Below are 22,648 nucleotides of genomic sequence, written 5' to 3'. Positions count from 1 at the left end.
TCGTAACATCGCATCTGTTTTGCGACCTACCTATCTGCCCGGCTAACCAGTAAAAATTATATTCTGCAAAGGAGACTTGATTTGGATCTGCAAGCCAATTTGCACCCTCTGAAACCAACAGCATCAAACTGGCTTCCTCTTAATCGACTTGGGTCCCCTCCGGATTCTCTGCCTCGCAGAGAGAATTCGTTGATTTCCAGAATCCCGCGGAATTTTCTTTTCCGTTTTCAACCCCGGCGGCGTGAAAGCTGCCCTCGAACTGCCTTTTGGCAGATTTGGCAAAAGTCAAGAGGTTGCCTACTTTTGTAGGTGGCAGAGGGTGATGGTCTCTCACCCCGCCCCCCGCAACCCCACCAGCTCTCTCACACACTCCTCCGCCAAACAGACTACCTAAGGCTGCGTAATAATGTTCCCCAGGTCTCTCTCTCTCAGCGCTCCCTGGTCCCCATTGCCGAGTCCAGGACGAATCATATCCTTCTTAGGGTGGTGCAAAGGCGAGAAATCATGCACCACGAAAAGCCCCTTTCGTCACACAAGCAGGATGCCCCATACTGCGAGAATTAATGGCTAGAGCCCTGGGCATCCTTCAAATTATGAACCTTGAAACCACTGAGCCATTTATCAGAAGTCAATGGAGATCCTCAGAGTGCTCCGTATAATGACAGCTACATACAGTCGTGCAAAAGGACAGTCACTATAATTAGACACAAAAGCCAAGACTACTTACCAATATACCAGCGCCGGTTTTTTGTTGAGCAACTTCCACGCTCAGTCAGTCTTCAGAATGGCTTAAAACCGATCAAGTCTTGTCATTTTCTACCATTCGCATTGTTACATTAGGAGGAAAAAATGTTTTCTTTTCTTACCCCCCCTCCTCGTTCCCACTGTGAAACTTTGGGTTCAGCTCTCCCCAGGATCAATTGTGAACAAAGCCCCCAGCTGCAGTGCCATCCAATTTGAGGCAGACATTGGGGACAATTTAAGGTTTTTATCCATAAGAAGGTTTTTCCCCCCATTCTCTTAAATGCAGCCATAATTAGAGTAATTTTTCATGTAGCCCGCTGATTACAGCGTTTTTACCGTCAAAGATAATTACCTGTAATTTTCTTCCACTTTTAATACTAAAAAGCCATCTTTATTTAGATTCAGGAACAGGAAAGGCGAAACAAAAGAGGGAAATTATTCTGTTATTCATACACAAATTGCAGAGACGTAGGACCTAAAATTGAAAATTAACCAAAATTATAATGCTATGAAGAATGGAAGAGGCTTCTGAGGTACAGCTGGTTGTGGGGTTCACTGAATTATTCAGATTCGTGTTAGGGAGTGAGAAAGCTATCATACATTTAAACCGAGGGGTAGCCCCTTCCCTTTGTAGGAAGAGCCCCCAAGACTTTCTGATGAAGGATAATCCTCCCCAAACCAGTGGAACCACAGGAAAAATGGGGATGCTGCGAGCGAAGCCACAAAGCCCGTCAGATAGGATTCAGATCCCAGTTCTCAGCAACGCTTCCTGGGAAGTGAGTATCATTGAGATGAATGCGGCCTTCAGTGCCAAGGGAGTCAATATGTTCAGGATCAGGGCAGAGTTAGAGGATGGCAGGGCTCACGCTGATGAAATCAGGGACAGAGCTGTCGTGATTTTGAGTATCTTGGACGGCACATTGAAATCCGCTCAATTTCTAGTATGTTGGCTTAACTGGAGGGGCTTGTTTTATTTATCCGGCCTTACGCATCACCTCTACCCCTGCACAACACACATACATCTCTCAACCCCCCCCCTCCCCATACACACGAGCAGTGCATCCAGGATGACATGTTAACCTTTCACGGGTTAGTTCCTCCCATTTCACTCGATCTCGAGGGCTTGGTCCACTTTTAGTCTACCATCAAAATCCGGTTCTTGGTGGGAGTTGATGAGAAGGGTCTGTCTCGTCTTCCCCCTCCCCAGCCTTCTGTCTGTTGTGTAGCAGCGCAATCCTCTAGCGGGCTCTACTCAGAAGTCAGTTCCACCGCTTTCGAATGGGACTGACTTTCAGGATTGGGACAATCGGTTCTCTCCGACTTCCTCTGAGCAGTGTATAAGGAATCGCGCGCGCCCTGTCTGTGTTAAGAGCCGGAAGGACGGTGTGCTCGTTTTTCAAGGGACGTTTAGATAAAGCAGGGATCGTGGAAGGTGCTTGCAGGAAGGGCCTCGGTGGCGGCGAGCTGGGGAGCCAGAAAGGTTTACCTGTCTGCTGCTGAGGGTGAGGGACGCCGACGCCGAGGCGCTCGAGAAACAGCGTCATCTATAGATAAGAGTGGGACAATTGTGCCAGAATTGAGAAGGCTTCTCAAAAAGGGGTTCCTTTTAGGGCTTCACCAGAAAACTCTTTGCAGCTAAACAGAGGACACCCCCAGACCCGTAAAGTCCCTTAAATTCCTCACATTTCTAATAGTACTGATCCCACTTCCAGATAAACAGGAAGAGGTACCTGGGGAGGTAATATGGGGCGCGCGCACTGGCTTGTGCGTGTGGATAATCCATTGAAATCCAAGCCAAAAGGCCCGTGTAGATCCGGATTGTTCCTGAGGAATCGGAGCTTCAAAAGCAATAAACAACCCACGCAGAACTGGAGTGTTTGTTTGTGTGTGTGTGTAAATGTTCTGAAGTAGAACAGGGAAAGAAACTGGCCGAACTCAGCCAGACCAAATTTACAGCCCCTTTAAACCGAGAAGAGGTTCTCTAGTCTGTTCAAGCAACCTGGAATTTAACCCCCTCACTCCCCCCCCCCCGGAACACACATCCGATTCCCAGCTCCATTAGAATGAACGGGTTGCTTTACGAGATGAGACCCTGAAAAGGCTCGCAGAGGAGGCCAAAGTAGAAGCAGGGCGGTGCGCATTGAAATACATGGGATTTCTTTCCCAGTTTGGTGTGTCTCGGATAAAGTAGGAGCGGAAAGTAGAATCGGTATTTCGGCAGCCTGATTGCTGGGCTGGGTGTCTAGCTGAGCTGTAATCGACATACCCCTCTTAAAAACAAAAGGGGGAAAAACACACACTTGCTTTTAAGAGCATTTACCTAGGGGAAATCCCGAAGGGGGTTTCGCAGCCCTATTCTTTACTTGTCTACTCCGAAACGTCCCACGAATGGGATTTACTTGTAAGTAAGCGTGCAATATCCTTTCAGACTTAGGGAAGATGAAGCACACACACACACATACGCACACCAGCTAACGCAGTGGATGAGACCACTTTCAAGCAATGGGACGACTCTGCATTAAACATGGAAACCCAGATTTCGAAGGGAAAACACCGTGGAGTTTTTCTTTGTCATTCTCAACCGGGAGTTCCCAAATGGCACTTCACTGATGTTGACAACATAGCGAGTCCAACCCCCCCCCCCCCCCGCCTCGCAACACACATTCACCGGTTCGTTTTCGAGACAACACCCCCTTCCAATATACACCCCCCTCCCCTTATTTCTGAACCTCTAGGTGAGTCACTATAAATGTGGGAATCCTGAGCCGCCCACCCAAACCGCAGAGCGCCCCCCCAATAAAAGCTACAATAAAAGCAGGCAAACAAACAAGTAAATAAATAAATGTGCGTCCGTGTAACTCGCTTATCGAAAGGTCTAAGTAAGGAAAATCGAGAAATTAGAATGATCAGGGTTTCCTTTTTCTTTCCTTTTTCTTTCTTTCTTTTTTGCAATAATAAAAATAATAATAATAAAAGTAACCATCATTAAAACGTGAAGAGGTACAGCTGATGGGATATGCGGCAGCAGTCGAGGAGGTTTAAGACCGAACAAAAAAAAAAACTTACCCCCGTGCAAAACCTGTTAAGCAGAGATGAGGGTCTAAGGAAATCTATAGTGGAGAGAAGCAGAGGAGAATATTTTTCTGAGTCTCAGGGCAGAAGCTCTTTCTCTATATTCTTGGTTGACTGAGCATATCCAGGTGTGAAATTGTTTGCACACCCCAGCACCTCTTATATTGCCAGCAAAATTAGCTGTTATTACTGTCACTGTTTAGTGATGGTTAGCTTGATAAAAAAAAAACACCGCTGTAATCAAGACCTGGCGCATCTTTGCAAATTACAGATAATTGTAAACGTCCAGATTATGATAATAGCATCCTAATCCAGCCTGCAATATAATTATTACAGAGTGTTACATCTGAAACTGTCCAGTAGGGCTAATTCGGCCATTATTTAGACCTCTCTCTCTCTCTTTTTTTCTCTCTCCTCCTTCTCTCCTCCACTACAAATGGGTTGCTGAGCTGAAAATGTACGATTGTAATTTCACGGGGCACTCAATGAGTAATGATAGAGGAAGAGGGGGGGGAGAAATACAAAAGTGAAATGTGAACGGGAGCGATCAAATCAAAATCGGGAGGGGGAGGGGGGAAAGAGCGAGAGAGAGAGAGAGCCGGGGTTGATTCTGGTGGAGGGAGGGAAGGGGGGGAAGGAGGAATAAGAAGAGCGGGAATTAAGAACAGAGCAAATCAGGGGACTGAGGCGAGCCAGAGGAGGCTTCGTTGTGTATTCAAGGGCTGCTGGTCCACCCCCCCCCCCCCGTTTGTGTGTTTGTGTGTAAGCGCGCGCGCGTGTGCATGAAATCCTCCTCCCCACACCCTCTCATCTCTCTCTATTTCGCTGCACCGCCCCCCCCATCTCTCCCCCGGACCCTCCGTTGGTTAGCTAGAAGGAAAGGGAAGAGGGCGTACAAGTCCCATGCTGGAAGTGGCACAGACTGAACCATACGTGGAGCCAAATGTCACTGGTTCCGTTTTTTGTTTAAAGAGAGAAATATCCCTGCAGGATCAGACCAAGCGCTCATCAAGGCCACTATCCTGTTTCCAACAGCGGACGGCCAGACATGCTTCCGGGAAGCGCAGGAGCAGGCCATGGAAGTATTCGCTTACCACGGCTGTTTGGCCTTCAAGACTTTGATTTCCAGAGGTATAGCTCTCTTTTTCCGGTTAGGCATCAGGGTTTGCTACAGACTACAAGGGAATTCCCTCAACCCACTGATTTTTATTTATTTATAACCAGATCCCAAGCACACTGGATTGTAGACCCATTTATTTGAAAAGGGACCTTTGCTTCCAAGAGTATATCCCTACGGAGATCGCAGGTTTACTCCAAGGATAGTGGCTAGGATCCGGCTGTGAACCTCTGAGGTTATGCTCTTTGTTTAAAAATAAAATAGAGCAGTAGTAGCCGTCGTTGTTCTTAGAAGACCAAATTCGATTTCATTGCGCGCTGTCTCCACATAGGGAATGAATATTCCTTTATTTTCCTCGTTCGCATTTACTCTTTGGACAAGCCCTTGGGAACCCCAAAGGCAATTAGCCGGGCAGGTTTTTAATTGCAATTAATTAAACCAAGCAGCCTGTCGCAGATTAATGCTCTCGTCTATTGTCTCTGGTGTCTGATAAATGCACAATGCAAACAGAGTTTGCTTTGGCTGTTGCGTATTGGAAGCATCAAAGGAGGTACTTGATACACGCGCTCTTATGCATATTCACACATACACAGCGATCCTAAGCCACTTAGACGTGGAAACGGTTGGACAGAAATAAACTGGGGCGGGGGGCGGGGAGGGATTATTTAGAAATTTCTAATCGGGGCTGTAGACTCGCTTAGTGTTCCTGAACAGTTTCCTAGCAAGTAAACGCAATTCGTATCTTATTTACTGAGGAAGCGAAACACGGTTGAAATCAATAGGCCCCTTTCCAAGCAAATTTACCATCCTATCTATGCTCATTTCCCTGGGAGTAAGCCCCACTGAATCCAACGGGGCCTACTCTGAGTAGACATGAGTGGGATTGCACGACAGTTATAAGCTGAGAGACGCAGGCGTGGCAGTAAAACCGGCAGAAGAAAGTGGATGTATCACAGCATCCATCGCGAGTCGTGGAACTGATTTGTGGAAAGGTCAAAAGGCTAGGTTTGGGGGAACGGGCAGAGGGTTCTGCCAGAGAATCGGTATCCCTCCCCGCAAACTGGTTTTTGGGTTTGAACGTGGGCGATCGGTAGCCCGGGAGGTGAGGAACAAAACTGGCAATGGCTACTAGGCCCTCCTTTGTGCTTCGTGGACTCCAGATTCCCGGATCCGAGGAGTTTCCTTGTGTCCTTTCCCCCAACTGGCCCGCTCTTTGAGGTGCCTTCATCCTCGGATGTCGGAGAGGAGGTTGCTCGGGATGCTGGCGTGTTTGGGGTAGAGAGAAGCGGGCCCGCAATCCTGCGGAAGAAGAAGAAGCCTTGCAGCTGCGGGAGATGGAGAAGCAGCGAGCCAACCTGTGCTTGTCTCCTCAGGAGGAAGACCCGCTGAGTTCAGCCAGGACTTGCTCCCCAACAAAGCGAGCGTGTACAGGATCACTGCCACAGAGAAGTCTCGGGGAGGCCAGAAAAATGAAACGCGCTTCTACTGCATTGATTTTCAAAAATCCCAGAGCTGGTGTGTTTCTTCTCCTCCCACCATTAAAAAAACACACACCACCCAGTGATGTCCCCCCTAGAGCACAATTTTGTCTCGCTTTTCCACCCCACCCACTCTTCCTGCGATCAGGTTCGGGAAAACTAAGGGTTAAAAAGAAAACCCACCGCCCGCCAGAGAACCCACATATATTGCAGACCACGAAAGCTGGAGGAAGCTGGCAAGGGGTTGTGTGTGTGTAGAATGAGCCTCTCAGCACAGCAAAAGCATTAAAAGGCTCCGAGCTTGTTAAAGGTGTTTTCATTTGGTTAAAGGTCGTAATATCTGGCATTTGGCGGCTGGCAATAAAAAACGCGCCTCGGGATTGGGGATTGGACCCCCGAAGGCTCGCAGAGCTGGGAAAGATGTTTTAGGCCCCAATAAACAAGCAAATAAATGCAAAATGATGATGATCTGCGGCGACGGTGGATTTTTCAAAATACGCGCGCGCGCACGATCCATCCATCTCTCCAGGAGTGACCTATAAAAGCAGGTTGTTGCATTCATACGGATTGGCCCTTTTTACACACGCACACGTGTACTGCTGCTCTGTGGAAATGTACTTTCGTGCTCTAATAGCACTCCTTCCATTTAAGGCACCACCACTGCAACGTGATAGAGGGTTGTGTCAGATATTTACTTCTATATTGAGGGGCCCAATTGCCCACGCCAGAAAAAAAGGAGCAGAAGTGAAGCGGTGTGCGGGTCTATTCCAAAGACACAGAGCTCCGCATTAGAGGTGAAGAAGGCAAGAGGAAGTTCCCGAGTCAAGCATCGCATCCAAACCGCAATTAAAAAGCTCTCACTTGAAGCTCAACCGATTTTAAAAATCCCAACCGAAGCAAATCCAGGGGTAACTCAACTGCTGCCAGCTTTCACCCGAAAACTTTTGGTTCAGTTGCGCTCCTGGGAGGAAACGGCTCGCGTTCGTCTGGCTGGGCTTTGCGCGGAGCTCTTTGGTCTAAATTAAAAGCGATGTTCGACGGAGACTACGCTCTCGCTGCGGGGTTATAGATGGGGTTTAATTAAGGTCTCCCGCGGAGGAGGTGGAGGGGGAAAGAAACAAACTGTGCAACAACAACAACAAAAAAGCCAAAAAAATAGTTTCTAAAGGAGAGTCACAGGTCAGGAAACTCATCCCCGCCATGCCAACCTGAAAGCGCGCTAGGGTGGGAGACGTGATCGAGGGCGGAGGGTGGCAGAGAGAAATCGCAAAGCAAGCGCGCGCTCCCGCGTCTCAGAGGAAGAGGCAGAAGGACAAACAGCTTCTGCAGACCCGAGGGGGGGAAAATTCTGTGTCTTGAGCTCCAAAGAGGTTCTCAAACTCCCATCGCCTCGGTCTTGCCCAGCTGCGCGGTGGGTCGCGCTGGTGGAGCGCGCCTGACCTTCCCTTGCCCAGAGAAAGGGAGGGAGAGAGCGAGCGAGGGTGGGTGCTCCTGTGGGTGGTTTGGTGGGTGAACCCCTGGGTGGAGCTGGAGCCCAGAGGAACCAGATCAAGGCAGGCGAAGTTTGCGGGCTGCTCTCTCTCTCCGGTCTGTGTCCCTCTCGTAGGCCCTTGCGGCGGAGCCCTGGAGCCATCCGGCACCCACAGGAATGCGTCTCCTTCTCGGCTCCCTCTCCCTCTCCGCCCGCCCCGCTGTGGCTCCCCAGCTCCACTTGGAAGCGAGGGCGAGGAAGGAGAAGGGAAGAAAAACTTCTTCAAAGGTTAAAAACTACCGAGGACACTTGATTATATCCTTGCCTTAGGGTGGGAAGGCACGACGGAGCGATTCCTACTCTCCCAAAAAGTATATGTGGATATAGTGCGCGCACACACGCGTATATACAAGCCCACATATGCACGCCTGAGTGCAGCGCCGTACATGATTACGTTTGTGCCCACAGCAACAATAGATTATGGGGAATCGACTTCCCCAGAGCTTGACCTTGGGGACTGGGAAGAGTTCAGTTTGTTCTAGATAGTCTCCACATCATGACACCACTGTCTGCCCCAAGGAAAGAGGGGGAGAGAGTTCATGAGGACTAGCGCCATTTTTAGACGGGAGGTGGTAATGAAATCCCAGCTGTGGATACTATTGAAACCGAGCGGCGTTATGTCCACGAGCATCAAGGGCAAGATGGACCGGACCATAAAGAAAGAGAGAAAAGGGTGTGGGGGGGTGTCTGTTATATCACACTGTAAAAACCTCACCCCCCCCAAAAAAAACCCAGGAGGCACAGCCAGATTTGTCTATAAAAATCCTTCCATCCACAACCAGCGCTTAACGCGTAGCAGGTTAATGAGCCAGACACGTTGAGAGCAAAGGCAAACTCTGAGAGGAGAAGGTGATATTTGCAAGGGGGTGGTTCTGTTGCAAAGGAAAGAAAAAGATTGCCGAGCCGTAGGAAGGGTTATTTTAATGGAAAGTAGGCCACAGAACAGGCCAGAGTTGAACAGTAGTAGAAACAGGGAAATCCCACTGAATGCTGAACAGATCAAACGGTGCAGGAGATGTATATATATATACCTGTTCTGCTAAAATAAAGCACTGCAAGAAGAGTGCGTGAGTGCATATTGAAAGAGATCTTTTTATGGGGGAGGGGAGGGCGATCTGGAACAAGCTCTCTTCTTCTCTCCCCTCCCCCCCCCCATCAAGAAAGGAAAGGTTCGGCCGCTGAGGGGGGGAGAACAATGGGGCAGGGCGCGTGTGACTTGGAGCTCCGTTTACACGCGCACACACACCGAGTCGCGCGCGTTCCAAACGAACAAATATCTTATTCTAATATATATGTGCACAAGATAATGTTCCACCAAACCTATTACTGCCCCCCCCCTCCAAAAAAGCCCGGCGTAGCTCTCTCTCTCTCTTTCTCTGTCTCCAAATTAAATTAGAAGGGGAGACCAAAACCGAAAGAGGAGAAAGAAAGGTGGGGGATGGGAGCGAAAGGCAGAGACTACCAGAGACAGGTAAATTCGCCCGAGGCTACAAAGCGTGCCTTTTCAGGTTTTTGTCTCCAAACCCTGGAACATCTCTTACTGAAATCAGCAGATGACAGGATGTAATTTTTATGGTGGTGTTTTGGTGTTTTTTTAAGTTCTAACCCTCTTTCTTTTTTAACAACAACAACATTAAAAAAATATACAACCCAACTGTTATTCTTCGCTGCTGTATCTCCTGAAGTATTACTTCCTACTTACAGACGGGGTCAGGGTTCCCAATGCATTTTTAAATAATTTTAAAAACCCAAAGGTGCTTTTTCCAAGCCTGCTCTGAACCCTTTTCTCAATTTGCTCCTGGGCCAAGCGGAGATCCGGAAAGACAAAATAATTTTTGGATGGGGAAACAGGGGGTTCGTTTTGTTTTCCAGTCCGTACGGGGGTTGGGGAGAGAAGCCAGCTATCCGGTATCTAGTCTCTCTTCCTTCGAGCATTTTGCTTCCATCCTGCAACGCGGGGACACAGAGGGCTGAGATGCCACGTGTGGATGGCCACACGGGGTCCCTCTTCCTTTCCCTCCCCATTCTCCGGTCGCCCTCGGGTGGCTCGCCCGGAATTTAATTTCGGGATTGGGTTGGAGGAGGGTGCGGAGTTTCGGCGAAGAGGAGGAGGACGTCAGGAGCGAAGGAAAAGATAATGATCGCCTTCGCCTTCGCCTTTGAAAGGGCTCCTCGGCTAACAACCACCCAGGCCCCGTTTTGCAGATCGCCTTTGTGTTCCCAACCCGGGGAAAAAGAGAGAAGGAATCGAGATGGGAGGGGATGGTCCACATTTTAGTCTTCTGCCCTGTTTAGCAGCTTAAAAAAAAAAAAAGCAAATGTAATTTGTATAATTAGACGATGGGATGCTGGCTTTCTCCCAGATAATTGCTTTTATAGTAGAGAGAAGCACACAGAGCGATTTGCAACCCCCCCCCCGCCACTTCCCAGCGCTTCTTTTCATCTCCAGATCATTTTCGTTCGAGGGTTAGTCGCTTTTTGTATAGCTGGGGTGGGGGAGGGGGAGGTTATGATGGAGGCTTTAAAATAGGGATGTTATAGGGGGGAGTTATTTTGTACGTGCCGGGTTCTATAAGCCCAGTCCAGCATGTTAAACGACTACCCAGCCTTACAGGTAAATTGGTGAGCCGAGGATCGGGCCATACGGGGCAATCTTCTCCCCTCCCCACAAAGAAAATGAATCTAAAAGATGGAGCAAGGAGTCTGAGATAACACACAACCTGCCCCCCCCCCCCAGCTAGTCCCTTTCGACAAACGGAGAGAGGGGAAACGCGTCATATTTTTCCTCTTTCTCTTCTCCTGTTCTCATGGTGGAAATAATTTTATTTATTCAGAATATACAGTTTAATTCCTTCTATCTACACTTATGTACAGGGTTAAAATGACATTGTTGGGAGGGGAAAATGAAAGTCTCTGGGGGGAAAAGGTTGAGGTCATCAGATTTCTCAAGGCACCTTTGAAAGTGTCCACAGTTGATGAAGTAAAAAATAAGCCACCATTCATTTCCCCCTCCCCCTCCCCAAAAAACAACCCCAAAGTCCGTCCGTGTCTCTCTTTTTTTTTTTTTGGTTAAAAAATAAAAATCAAAAAGAGGGCGGGAGAAAATTTCCTTTGAAATGCAATAAGTTACATGCAGGAGCTGTACACATTTCATCCTGTATAGTGTTTTTTTCCCCCTTTCCCTGAAAAAAAAAGGAAAACCCGAAACAAAAAACAAAACAAAAAAAGAGAGTCAACCATATGCATTTTTTCCTTTTATCAACAAAACGCCAAGTGTCCAAAAAAAAGGTAAAGAGTTTTAAAACGAGGAAAGAGGGTTTTTTTGTTTTTTGTTTTTAAAAAAGAATCCTATTCTAGTAGATTGTCCCAGAAGCCAGAGCTAAGGGGTGCTGTAGAGAGCCGTGGGGCTGCAGGTGACCACTGAGAGCGTTACCGCTGGAATACCAGGACGAGGAGTTCTCCAGGTAAGTGGCGGCGGGCGACGGGTTGGAGTTGGCCCCGTGGGCGTGGGGATGGTGGCTCAGAGACCTGGCGCTGCCCTGCGGTTCCCACACGGCGGGAGACTGCGGGGAGTTGCAAGCCATGGGGTCGCTGGCGCTAGGGCTGTGCTCCGGGGGCATCTCGCCATTCTTCATGATCTTTTTGATCTTCGATCTTTTGTTCTGAAACCAGATTTTCACCTGAAGGAAGAGGGAGGGTGGGAAAGAAGAGGGAAGTGAAGGGAAGAAAGAAAAAGAGGGAAAGAAAATAAGTAAATGGGTGACAAGAAATTAGGAAATAAACCCTTTTTAAAAAACAACAACCCACGGACGTTTATTTGGACGCCTTGATTTCATTCTCGTTTTTGCTTCAGAAGCACAAGGTCTCACTCTAAATCTATACATGCCCTGTGCGCGCAGGTCAGTCCGGGGGGCTGCTATGCGTTGGACTCCCAAGGAAACGATTTCCATGGAAACGGCAGGGACGGTGAAACAGGCCCCGAGGATTCAAATGGCACTTGCAAGGCGATCCTAGAGGGGAGCCGCCAGCAATGGAATCAAGGAAGATCCCAGAGTCTAGTTGCCCCATCTACTTTAATATTTACAGTAGGGATCTTTACAGTAGGGATCATCATGCGCTCACGTGCTAGATCGGGCCTCTCTCGGGCCATCAGAAAAGCAGGATCTGGACTCTGAGGATGCTAAAACCCAGACACTCTTTGGCCTCTGATTTTTGGGACACCAGGCCTGCCTCTCCCCCCCCCCCCCCGCGGCAGCTGCCTAAGGGATTTCTTTTTTAAAAAATTAATATTATTCTCAATTAAAGGCAAGCAAAAGGAACAAAGGCTAAAGCGGGGCGGGGAGCCTCGAGGACACGATGGCTGTCTTGATTATGGTCTGCCAAGGACCAGCAGCAGATCCTAACTCCTACATTACTCAGTGGGTGAGTGCGCGCACGAGTGCTTTTGTTCTCGCTGCAGTCGGTTTTGTGTTCCCAACGCAGCAGCCTCCCCACACCCGCCCCAGCGCAAAAAATACCAGCCCAATCCCGAGATAACCTGCTTTCGCACAAAAGACTCTTTCCCCCCTTTGCACCGAAATGGTCTGACAAGCAGCCCCTCCCGGGTCCAGCTGCACTTTGCAAGCTCCTAACGCAGGAGATCCACCCACGTGCGGTTTCTCCCCCCCCCATCCCCCTCCGCTCCAATCTTTGTGCGACAAGATCGAGAGAGAGAGAGAGAGAGAGCGAAAGCCTCCAGCTACAGTTAAAAGAGACACAAAACAAAAATACTGCGCGTCAACAGGGCGAGATGGAAGTCAGGCTCACGGTCTTCTCTGCCGCAAGCTTTCGCAATCCGCGGTGCTGGTGCGCACTTGAAGCTCTCTCACCCCCGATCCTCACCAAAACAACTGACCCCGCCACACCAACCCGCCCAACCCGGCCCCATCGGATTCAATCTCATTAACTTTTCTAAAAAGTAAGCAAATGCTTGCGTGGAAGTTAAAGGCCACTGCAATCTTGCAAGCAAGATTTGGGGAGAGAGCTGGAGAGAAAGGCACCGCAGAGCAACAAGGGAAGGGAGCAGCAGCAAAAAACTCCTGCGCGGTGCGCCCTCTTGGCCTTACCCCAAGGTACAAAAGGAGAAATAACCCGAATTTGAGTGTGTATATCTATACATTCTATATACATGACCAGGGAAATAAGGCCCCTCAGAAACATACTTTCGACCCTTCCAGCAGAAATTCTTGGGGAAAAAATTACATAGTATTTATGTCCAGGGAACGGGTGGGTCACGCTCAAGTAGGAATTATTGCGAAGGATCTGGATAGGGTTTTTTTATGTTCAGGGTCGCCGTTCCTTCCCACCTGGCCTTACCTGTGTCTGCGTCAGGCCTAAAGACGCGGCCAGCTCGGCTCTTTCCGGCAGGGCTAAGTACTGGGTTTTCTGGAACCTCCTCTGCAAGGCCGCCAGCTGAAAACTGGAGTAAATAGTCCTTGGTTTGCGCACTTTCTTTGGTTTGCCGTTCACCATCCTCACCTCCGGCTCAGCCACCTCTTTTTCTAAACAATCGGAGCGGGGAGGAAATCAGAAAGGAAGCTTAGAACTGGGGCAGAGGACGCCAGCGGCAGAATACTGGAAGGAGCCCGCACCTAGGTGGACAGGCCAGGATCGCAGCCCTGACCCCGACGTGGCGGCCGCGAAGTTGACAAACAAGCGCGAGAGACCCCTGGAAAATTGGGACGTGGGAGGGCGGGGGGGGGGGGAGAAGGAAACTGACATGGTAAAAACAGCCGTCGTGACTATTTCTTGCAAAGGGAAGATTGTTTGGAGTGCTTCTATGTATTTGGGAGTGAGTGAATTTGAGAGAGGATATAAACAGCACCCAGGTTTCCACCGAAATATTATTTCATATTTTATTTCCCCGTGAGGTATTTGGCTCATCGGGTTTCGTAAAAGAGAGAGGAATGGACCCAGGTTAGATTTTACCATTTTGTCTTCCCGTAATTAAAAAACCTAACAAGCAGCAAAGTTCCCGGGCGTTTTTAGGTCACAATCCAGTGTCTATTGATTTTTCATGCATGGAAACAAGCAGACAGTCTCCCTCTTCCTCTCTCCATTTGAATGGAAGCCTCATGAATTCAGCCCAGCCCAAGCTCTGCAGACTAGGGACACGCAATTTTGAGGTCTAGGGAGTTCAAAGGCCGCATCGCCACAAGAAAACGGTTCTCCTCCGTTTCAGCCGAAAGTAGCCAAATCCGGCCCAGACAGAGAGCCGATTATTCAGAATAATCTCGCCGCCGATCGGGGGTTGGTGGGAGAGAGCGAGAGAGAGAAGCGGCACAGATGCGTCTGGTTCCTTTTACAAATACTTAACGCGCCACTGGCATTTCCCCTCGCCTTTGATGGGAGCAACAAACAACATATCTCAAGAAATGTACACTCGCGCGCAAGTAGGAGAGGCAATAGGGCGAGGGGGTGGAAGCACAAAATATTTCTCATTCATATATATTCAGACTATATATATATATATAGTCTGAAAAATTAGAGAGTTTGAAACACAGCAAAACATGAAATTGAGAGGCTTCGTGCATTCAGCTGAAATTGTTCCGGGATCGCATTGGATAAGCCTGTTCCACAACGGTGTTTTTGTTTTGTTTTTTAAATGAAGGGGGGGGCATGGAGGAGAGACGAGGATTTGAGCTGTTCCTGCCTAGCCCTGGATTTCCCTGAGTTTGCTTCTTGCGGAACCCACACGGAAACAGTTTAACCGCGCGTCTCCGTGTGTGGGATTAATCCCTCATTCCATTTTGGAAGCTAATATTAGCAAGACTCTTCGGGCGAGGGCTGTTTTGGTGGGGGAGGGGGTGGGGAGAAAGAAAGAAGGCACGAGATCAGATCCTTCCCCTTCCCTCTCCCCACACGTCTGCTGTGTGTCCCCCCCCAAAAAAACCACCTCGGCCTGTCTTCGCATAAGGACGGCGGGGTGCCGCCGACGTCGTCCTGTCCTTTGCAATAAAAACTTGTGTGCGGGAGGGTAGAAATCTTGCCAGTACCTACCCCCTCCCCGCCACAGCTACTTACCGTGGCTTTCTATTGCTGGGAAGGGACACACACACACACACTCAATGTCGGAGCCCCTGTTCCCATTCCCCTCAATGTATTGCCTCCCAGTCCGGAGTTGGAGACAACAAAGAATCCAGATTGAATGGTTTCTCTTTCCGCCTCTCCCTGGCTTTTCAACCTGGGACGAGGCATAATTTTTTGGCACGAAGGAGAGGCTGTGAACCTCCTTCGTCGCCCCCCAGCCCAGATTGGGGGGGGGGGGAATCGGGTGGGCTGGGGGTCAAACTGTCCCCGTCACCAGAAGGGTCCTGGGTGACTCCCAGATCGCGAGGAGGAAACCCCTCCTCGGGCATCTTCCTAGCCACCCGCCCCCGCCTCCAGCCCTCTCCCGGTCGGCGCCTCTCACCTGGCTGGCTGGCTGCGCTCTGCGCCCGGTTATACGCGCCGCCGTACTGGTGGTAAGGGCTGGCGTAGCTGTAGTCTGCATAGGCTTTGGCTGGGTAGCTGGCGGCGGTTCCGTTCATGCCCTGGTACTGGTACTGGTAAGGATGGAGCGCTTTGCCGTAGGAAGCCGACGAAGGCGAGCAATAGCCGTGCGGGGCTCCTCCGGGGGAATTGTAATAGTCGGGGTCCGTGGCGGACGACTCGGGCAAAGTGGGCGACTCCTGCGGCGGGTGCCCGTGCATGGTGGCTGCAGCCGTCTGAAAAGGACCTTGGAAGTCTCCGGATCGGATGGCTGGCACTCTTCTGTCAAACACTCCGGTCATAGTAGTTGGCGAGGCAGCAAGCAGGCGGGCGGGCGGGCGGCTGGGTCTTCTAGGCAGCCATGGCGGGGGGGAGGGACCGAGGGAGGAGGCGGAGGAGGCGGCGGCGGCGGCTGGGAGCTCTCTGGGGCTGGCTCTGGCTCTGGCAGACTGCTCGCAGGGAGCGGAGAGGCTTGGTTAAATCCTTAATTGCGCTCTTACGCACAGCGGGGTGGATTGGGTTCCATTGGCCAGAGCACTCCGGAGCAGCAGCGACACCCTAACTCGTCCAACTAGTTTAGCACAACAAAGCGCTCTGCTTTTTTCATTCTTTCCCTTTTTTTTAAGTTCCATTCAAGCTCCTTAAAAAAAAAAAAAAGCAATACGAGCAGCACCATTATCTCGGGGTTCTCTTCTGCTAGCCAGCAAGGATGGGAATTTTGGGCGTTAGGGAAAAAGAAAAGAACCGTCGAAGTTTGTGCAATAGGAAAACGGTGGTGCATCGAGCGTCTATATGTGTGAACGCGTGACACTCGTGTTTCAAGATGCAGATACAGAGGAAGGCTGACAAAAGGGGGCTTAGTCCAGGGGTGGAAAGATGTTGGATGTTCTAGGAAAGTCCCAAACTTCTCAGACAACCAGCGTTCCCTGATCAGGGGATTTATGGGCAATCGTTAAATAGGAAGGTTGCAGCTTTTCAATAACGCATGTGCCAGGATATAATGGCTGTAGAATGCAAATAGGGCTGAATCCGGGTTTGTACTCAGCCATGGATAACACTGGTGAAAGCTTTTGAACCTGTCCCTCAGTTTTCCCGTCTGCAAAATGGGGATAAGAAACCTGGCAGATCTCTTCCAGATCAAGGAGCTCTGTAGCCTACAAATGCTCAACAGAGGATAGTTAGTGACAAATAATCATGACAACATACTGGGGATTCAGACCCCACTGGAGTCTTTGGGACGAGTGCTCCGGATTTCCACTCCTTAATCCGGAGCGATCTTCGTAAATACAAGGAAACTTCTGAAATAAAATCTAGGCTAGATGGAGACCGTGTTCTGAACACAATGCTCTGCTATACTAGTCTGTGCCTTAGAATTCAACATGCGCGTTGTCTTGGAAGTAAGCACCATTTACTTAGGTGGGACTTATTTCTGAAGGAAGCACGCATGGAACCTAGCAATATGCGATGTAATGTACTTCGGGATCCCTCCTCCGAATATACAAGCCCCGAATAGCTTACAGTGTTGGGAAAAAGTGTGGCAGGCCAACTGATAACAGCATGGGGCCTGTGGGGAAGTGGCTAAAAGCGACGCATATATGAAATACCCCCCTACAGTCCTTGAATCACCCACTTTGACACAGTAATCGAATACCGGGAGAGGAAGGAAACCATTCAGGACCTTCTCAACCCTCTTCCAACAAGTGAAATGCACAAGACGACCCACAACATAACCATCCTTTCGCTATGGTTTGAGCAAGACTGCTGAACCAAGAGGTGTGTCGCCCAGGAAACCTGTGTGCGCGCGCCTGCGCATTCAGTGGGAATGTTCAGTTGAGAAATATGTTGAACCGGGACTTCGGGCTAATTATCCCAGTATTCATTTTCTCCCCCAGCCCACCCCCTCAGATTCATACTTTTTTACTGCCTCAGGTACACCACACGGTGAACTGAATATTCCAGCAGGGCTGGATGTATCTTTGAAGAATACTTGTTAAACCCAGTGATGGGGAAATTGTGACCTTCCAAACGTCGTTGGACTCCAACTCCCATCAGCCCCAACCAGCACGGCCAATGGTCAGGGACGACAGGAGTTCGAGTCCATCAACATCTGGAGGGCCTCAGGATCCCCCACCTCCAATTCATGTTCATAGTCTCATTCATTCGTTTAGGACAGGGATGGCACGCTCAGGCCATTTGTTCGGCTTGGAGGGCCACATTCCCTCCTGGGCAACCCTTTGGGGGGCCGGATTCCAGTGTGGCCAAGGTGGGCGTGGCCAAACACGCAGCACTCTCCACCTGCCATCTAGGCTAGCTAGAGGGATCGTCATAATATAAGGACATAGGCCAGCCAGGTAGGGTGCGGAGCAGATCCAGTGTGGCTGAGTCCCAGGGCCGGATGGTGAGGTCTGGAGGGCCGCATCATGCTTCTCCCCGGGTTTCTCATCTCTGGAGGGGACAAACCCAAGGAGCATCTCTTCCCCCCAGAAATAACCTTTCAGAGTCTCTTGCGGAGGGGTGGGAGACAGGAGGGAGGAAGGTAGGAAGGGATGAGGGTTTTTCTTTTTTTTCACTAGGCATCAGGCAGGCAGACAAATCCAAGGCTGTTTTTCAGTGGCCTGGAGTTGTCGCTTTTCCTCCAGGCTGTTTACCCTCCAGATTTAGACTGTTTGCTCACTCAAGATCTCGTAGCCAGCTGGGTAACTCTTGCGACTCTACCGTGTGTGTGTGAGTGTGTTGGCTTCCAGCGTGTCTGTTTGCTTTGGAAATGGCCGCAGCTCTTATAAAATCACATTAAGCAAATCCCTTACAGTTTAATTATAGGAATCACTTTACCCAAATCAATGGCAAATAACTTTTTTTTTAATAACACACACACAGAGAGATGGGTGGAAGCGGGGTCCATTCACGACTGGTTTGGTGGCGACGGTGTTGTATGAAAATGCCCACTTGAGTGGGAACGATGGTCTTTTGAAAGGGTGCGTGTAGGCAGGAGAAGGGTCAGGGAAATCGCCAAGGCCATAAATCAAGGCCGAGGAGGCCCCTAGCTAGACTCCAGCTTCCGCCATTCCTGTCACCTCTTCAAGTGACGTGTATTTGAAGAGGCCTGCAAGACACAGCTGCCAAGGGAAGGCTGAGACAAGAGACAGATTGAAGAGACACCCACCCCAAGAACCTACAGTTCCCAGGACCCTTAACAAACTACAATTCCCAGGATCATTGAGGTGGGATTGGACGTGCATTAAATACATAGTGCGAGATAACAGCCTACGTAGACCTGGGAAAAGTTACTGTTCTACCCGAGCTATAGGGCGTCTGCTGCGTTCGCCGTCTTTGCAAGATGTGCCTCGTTTAATCCAATCGATTCAAAGCACAGCATCTCTGGCTACTTCACTCCCAAGGACTGGAGCTTCGGTCCTGTCGATCGTTTCAATGCACCCCACCTTCAGACACATCTGCTTGGAGATAAGCCCCACCGATTTATGGTTTTAGCATGCCAGTCCCAAATCAATTTCAGATTAAACCTGTAACCTTACTGGAGCAGTAAACCCCAATTGATAAAAGAGGACTTCCTTCCACGCAAAACATTGTATTGAATCGTGTACCGATTCAGAATAGCGTGGTGCTTTGGTTACGCCGTAGAAGTAGGCTGCAATCCTGCACACACTTTCTTGGAAAGTAAACCCCGTTGAACTCGGTGGAGCTGAATTTTCGACGAGAAGGAGCACGGTCTGGGAGTTTCATTAGGAGCTACTCCGGATTAAGTGTAGTCATTTGCCATAAATTACTTGGACGGGGATTCCTGTGTAAGGATTAGAAGTTTAATTTGGTTTTTAGATTGAATGAAAGCGGGGAGCCCATCAAGCGATGATGATGAGATGCTTGCTTTGACACGTGTAAGCCACCCATCCCTGTCCCAGTCTCTCTCCATCCTCCCCACCCGATTTCTGGACTCTCTCCTTCGCTGGTTTATATTTGGCACATCCGGAGCGGAGAGTCCAGGGAGCGTTCAGCAAGAAAGCCGGAGCCGGTTTGGTCCGTGCACAATCTGCTCATTGTTTAGGGCTCGGGGATCCGGGACCAGGGAGGTGGGGGGTGGGGGCGGTCGGCTGGCTGGCTGAAGTGGTCACGGCAGGAGCCTGTGGCGGCGGCACTCGGGTTGGAAAAAGCCTTCAGCTCAACCCCAACCTCAACCTCGTGTTCTGCTGAGTTTGGAGTTTCTTGCAGCAGCCGCCTCTCCTTGCTACAAATAAGGATGCCGCGCGGGGCAGGAAGGAACCTCGTTGCCATCCCAGCGGCATGACACGTAGGAAGAATGGGAGTCATTCTTTTCCTTGGTCTTCTTTTTTTTGGAGAACTTCAGATTTCCAGCATCACCAAAGGCAGCGAGGAGCGGCTGAAGTCTTTACTAGGAGTGCCATCTTGTGGCTCAGAGGCGCGCTGCTCCGCGAAGGAGTCTGGAGAAGGGGCCGGAAGTTGGGGACTCAATCCGGGAGCAGGTTTAAAGTAGCCCAAGGAGACCCTCGCAGCCGTGCTCTGCGCACAAGTGTTGCAGGTCGGATCCGCAGGACCCGGTGACGGCCTGGTCAGGTTAAACAGAACCTCGCGCAATTGCATGGACCAGCAGAGCCATAGGAAAGGCCGCTTCAGCTTCTCTTCTTCCCTAGAAAGGCAGGACGCAAACCATCAACTCCCAGGAGCAACAACAATAATATATGGGACATCAGAGAAGATGCTGTAACGTGGAGTGAGGTTTCAGCCACTCCATTATGACCCTTCTCTGTGCAGCTGCCTCCCCCCAGCTCTCACCCACCCCCACCAGTCAGTCAGTCAGCTTTGTGTAGTCTCTGAGCCTGCTCATTCTTCACACACACACACACACACACACCTGCAAACCATGGGCATTTCCAAGGCTGCTGCTGTCTGCCCGCAGTTGTGGGTGGGTGGTGGCATTTTGGTTACAGAAGCAACATCAGGGGTGCCAGCAGGGCCGGATTTAGGTCTGATGAGGCCCTAAGCTACTGAAGGTAATGGGGTCCTTTATATGTCCAGCTGTCTTTGTCAACAACAAATTATCGCTGTTTTTTTTGTTGAATATGTGCTATATGGTAATTTATGGACCAAATAGGTATCTAAAGCCATTTGCACATAACAAAATATGTATTTTATCAAAGTAATTGTTGAACTGAAATACAATTAAGAAGAAGTATATTAATAAATGTAAAGGTAAAGGGACCCCTGACCATTAGGTCCAGTCGTGACCGACTCTGGGGTTGCGGCGCTCATCTCACTTTATTGGCTGAGGGAGCCGGTGTACAGCTTCCAGGTCATGTGGCCAGCATGACGAAGCCGCTTCTGGAGAACCAGAGCAGCACACGGAAACGCCGTTTACCTTCCCGCCAGAGCGGTACCTATTTATCTACTTGCACTTTGAGGTGCTTTTGAACTGCTAGGTTGGCAGGAGCAGGGACCGAGCAACGGGAGCTCACCCCGTCATGGGGATTCGAACTGCCGACTTTCTGATCGGCAAGACCTAGGCTCTGTGGTTTAACCCACAGTGCCACCCGCGTCCCATCTAGTATATTAATAGTGAAATACAATAAAGAAGTATATTAATAGTGAAATAATTATTAAGCTCTAACTGTATGTAGGTTTTATTTTGTTTTTTATCTTATATTTTGGAAATGTACACCCAGTTTTCCCCCTTTATTTTTTTTTGGGGGGACCCCTAAGAAAGTGGGGCCCTAAGCTATAGCTTGTTTAGCTTATACGTAAATCCAGCACTGGGTGTCAGCTTGATTAAAATATGGGGGGGGGAGTAGGTAAGCTCCACCCCACATTATCACATGACATGGCACATTCACCCTATTTGAATGACAATGCCCATCAACTTTGTGAAGCCCTGGGCCCCTCAAATATTTTATTGGGGGGAGGCCAAAGGGACCTCGTCCCCTCAGAGTTGGCTCCTATGGCAACGGCACTCACCGGGACGACTGGACATGGCACTTTTCTGGCACCCATCCTTTTGGCAGACCAACTCTGCATGTCAAAGATGTCTGTAACCGTGACGTTAAGGCTGGCAGCATCAACCCTGTCATGTGGGAATCCCTTGCAGATGACCACAGTGCTTGGAGACAGGATCCATATCAGCAACCAGAGGAGGAGTGACTGCTGGGAGAGGTTAGAGAGAAGAAACTGCTGCCACAAAACATGTCTCTACTGTATCAGTCTCTATAGCCACAGCAGGCATGTGGCAATCACACAGGGTCCCTGGACGTTTAACTGTCTATTGATCCCTGTGCCACCACTGTGCTCGCTTCCTCACTGCCACCAACCTGTTACTCTCAGGTATAACACTGAGTCCAGACAGTTGTTAAAAGTGAACCAAATAAACAAGTTTAGTTTATAAACATTAACAAGTTTATGGTTTCTCAGATAATATTCATGTCAGTATCTTAACTTTAGTTTCTTTACCGGCCTATACCTTCCTAACACCTTCTGACTGATTATCTCAACTGTTTGACTGACTCCTCTTAACAAATTCTCTCACTCTCTCACATCAGACTAGCATAACCCACAGACTTATCCTCTCTGTCTCTTCTAACTCCAGACTGTCTTCTCAACCACCCTAACTCTAACTCTAACTCCTCCCCTTGGGTTCCCATTGGTTAGTCATTTTACAATTAGTTAACCCTCTCCTTATGAACCCAGTATGATGACAAACGCCACAAGGCACTGTAGCCTTCCAACAGTTTGACTTCACCCCCAAAGGCGTACTCCTCCATTTTCTCCCAAGGCACAGAGATGCCAACAGACCAAGTTACATACTGGCCAAAAGTGGGTAGGTCCCATTTAAACTAGACAATGGGAGGGGGAAATGAGGCAAGGCAGGGAGAGGATACTGAGAAAGTTACATATGTACAGTTAAAGCACACTGTCGCCCTAGTGCAACAAATCTGCAACAAAAGTGCCTTTCTGTGGCAGGAAATGCATTGAAAAGTGTGGGATGAATGGATGATGAATGCGAAGATGTATAAGCACCCTGCCAGCAAAATCAGGCTGTGACTGCTCACCTAACCTCTCCACAAATGAACTGAAACACATGCTCAATAACGACCAGACCTAGAGGGCCTTCTCAGTGGTGGCGCCCACCCTGTGGAACGCCCTCCCATCAGATGTCAAGGAAATAAACAACTATCT

The 22,648-nt window shown here is 49.5% G+C and overlaps 1 protein-coding gene and 1 long non-coding RNA gene across 2 annotated transcripts in view; both read right to left on the bottom strand.

The window, feature by feature from the left end:
• The window catches only part of LOC310660641, a 60,785-nt gene extending 59,861 nt beyond the window's left edge, over positions 1 to 924 (bottom strand). The window contains exon 1 of the long non-coding RNA XR_014503560.1: positions 728 to 924. This is a non-coding gene — a long non-coding RNA (uncharacterized lncRNA). The remainder of the gene's footprint in view (positions 1 to 727) is intronic.
• A 9,795-nt stretch (positions 925 to 10,719) lies between these two features.
• On the bottom strand, positions 10,720 to 15,889 carry DLX5 (distal-less homeobox 5). The gene is made up of 3 exons (XM_083405690.1): positions 15,393 to 15,889; positions 13,298 to 13,482; positions 10,720 to 11,622 (listed from the first exon to the last, which is right to left on the bottom strand). Exons 1-3 carry the CDS (start codon positions 15,751 to 15,753, stop codon positions 11,296 to 11,298), a joined length of 873 nt encoding a protein of 290 aa, XP_083261816.1. The 5' UTR covers positions 15,754 to 15,889; the 3' UTR covers positions 10,720 to 11,295.
• Between the last annotated feature and the right edge of the window lie 6,759 nt (positions 15,890 to 22,648).

This window comes from Podarcis tiliguerta, assembly GCF_965153285.1.
Source record: "Podarcis tiliguerta genome assembly, chromosome: 12".
Lineage (NCBI taxonomy): Eukaryota > Metazoa > Chordata > Lepidosauria > Squamata > Lacertidae > Podarcis > Podarcis tiliguerta.
The sequence above is the reverse complement of the archived record's forward strand: the minus strand, read 5'-3'. Positions and strand labels throughout refer to the sequence as shown.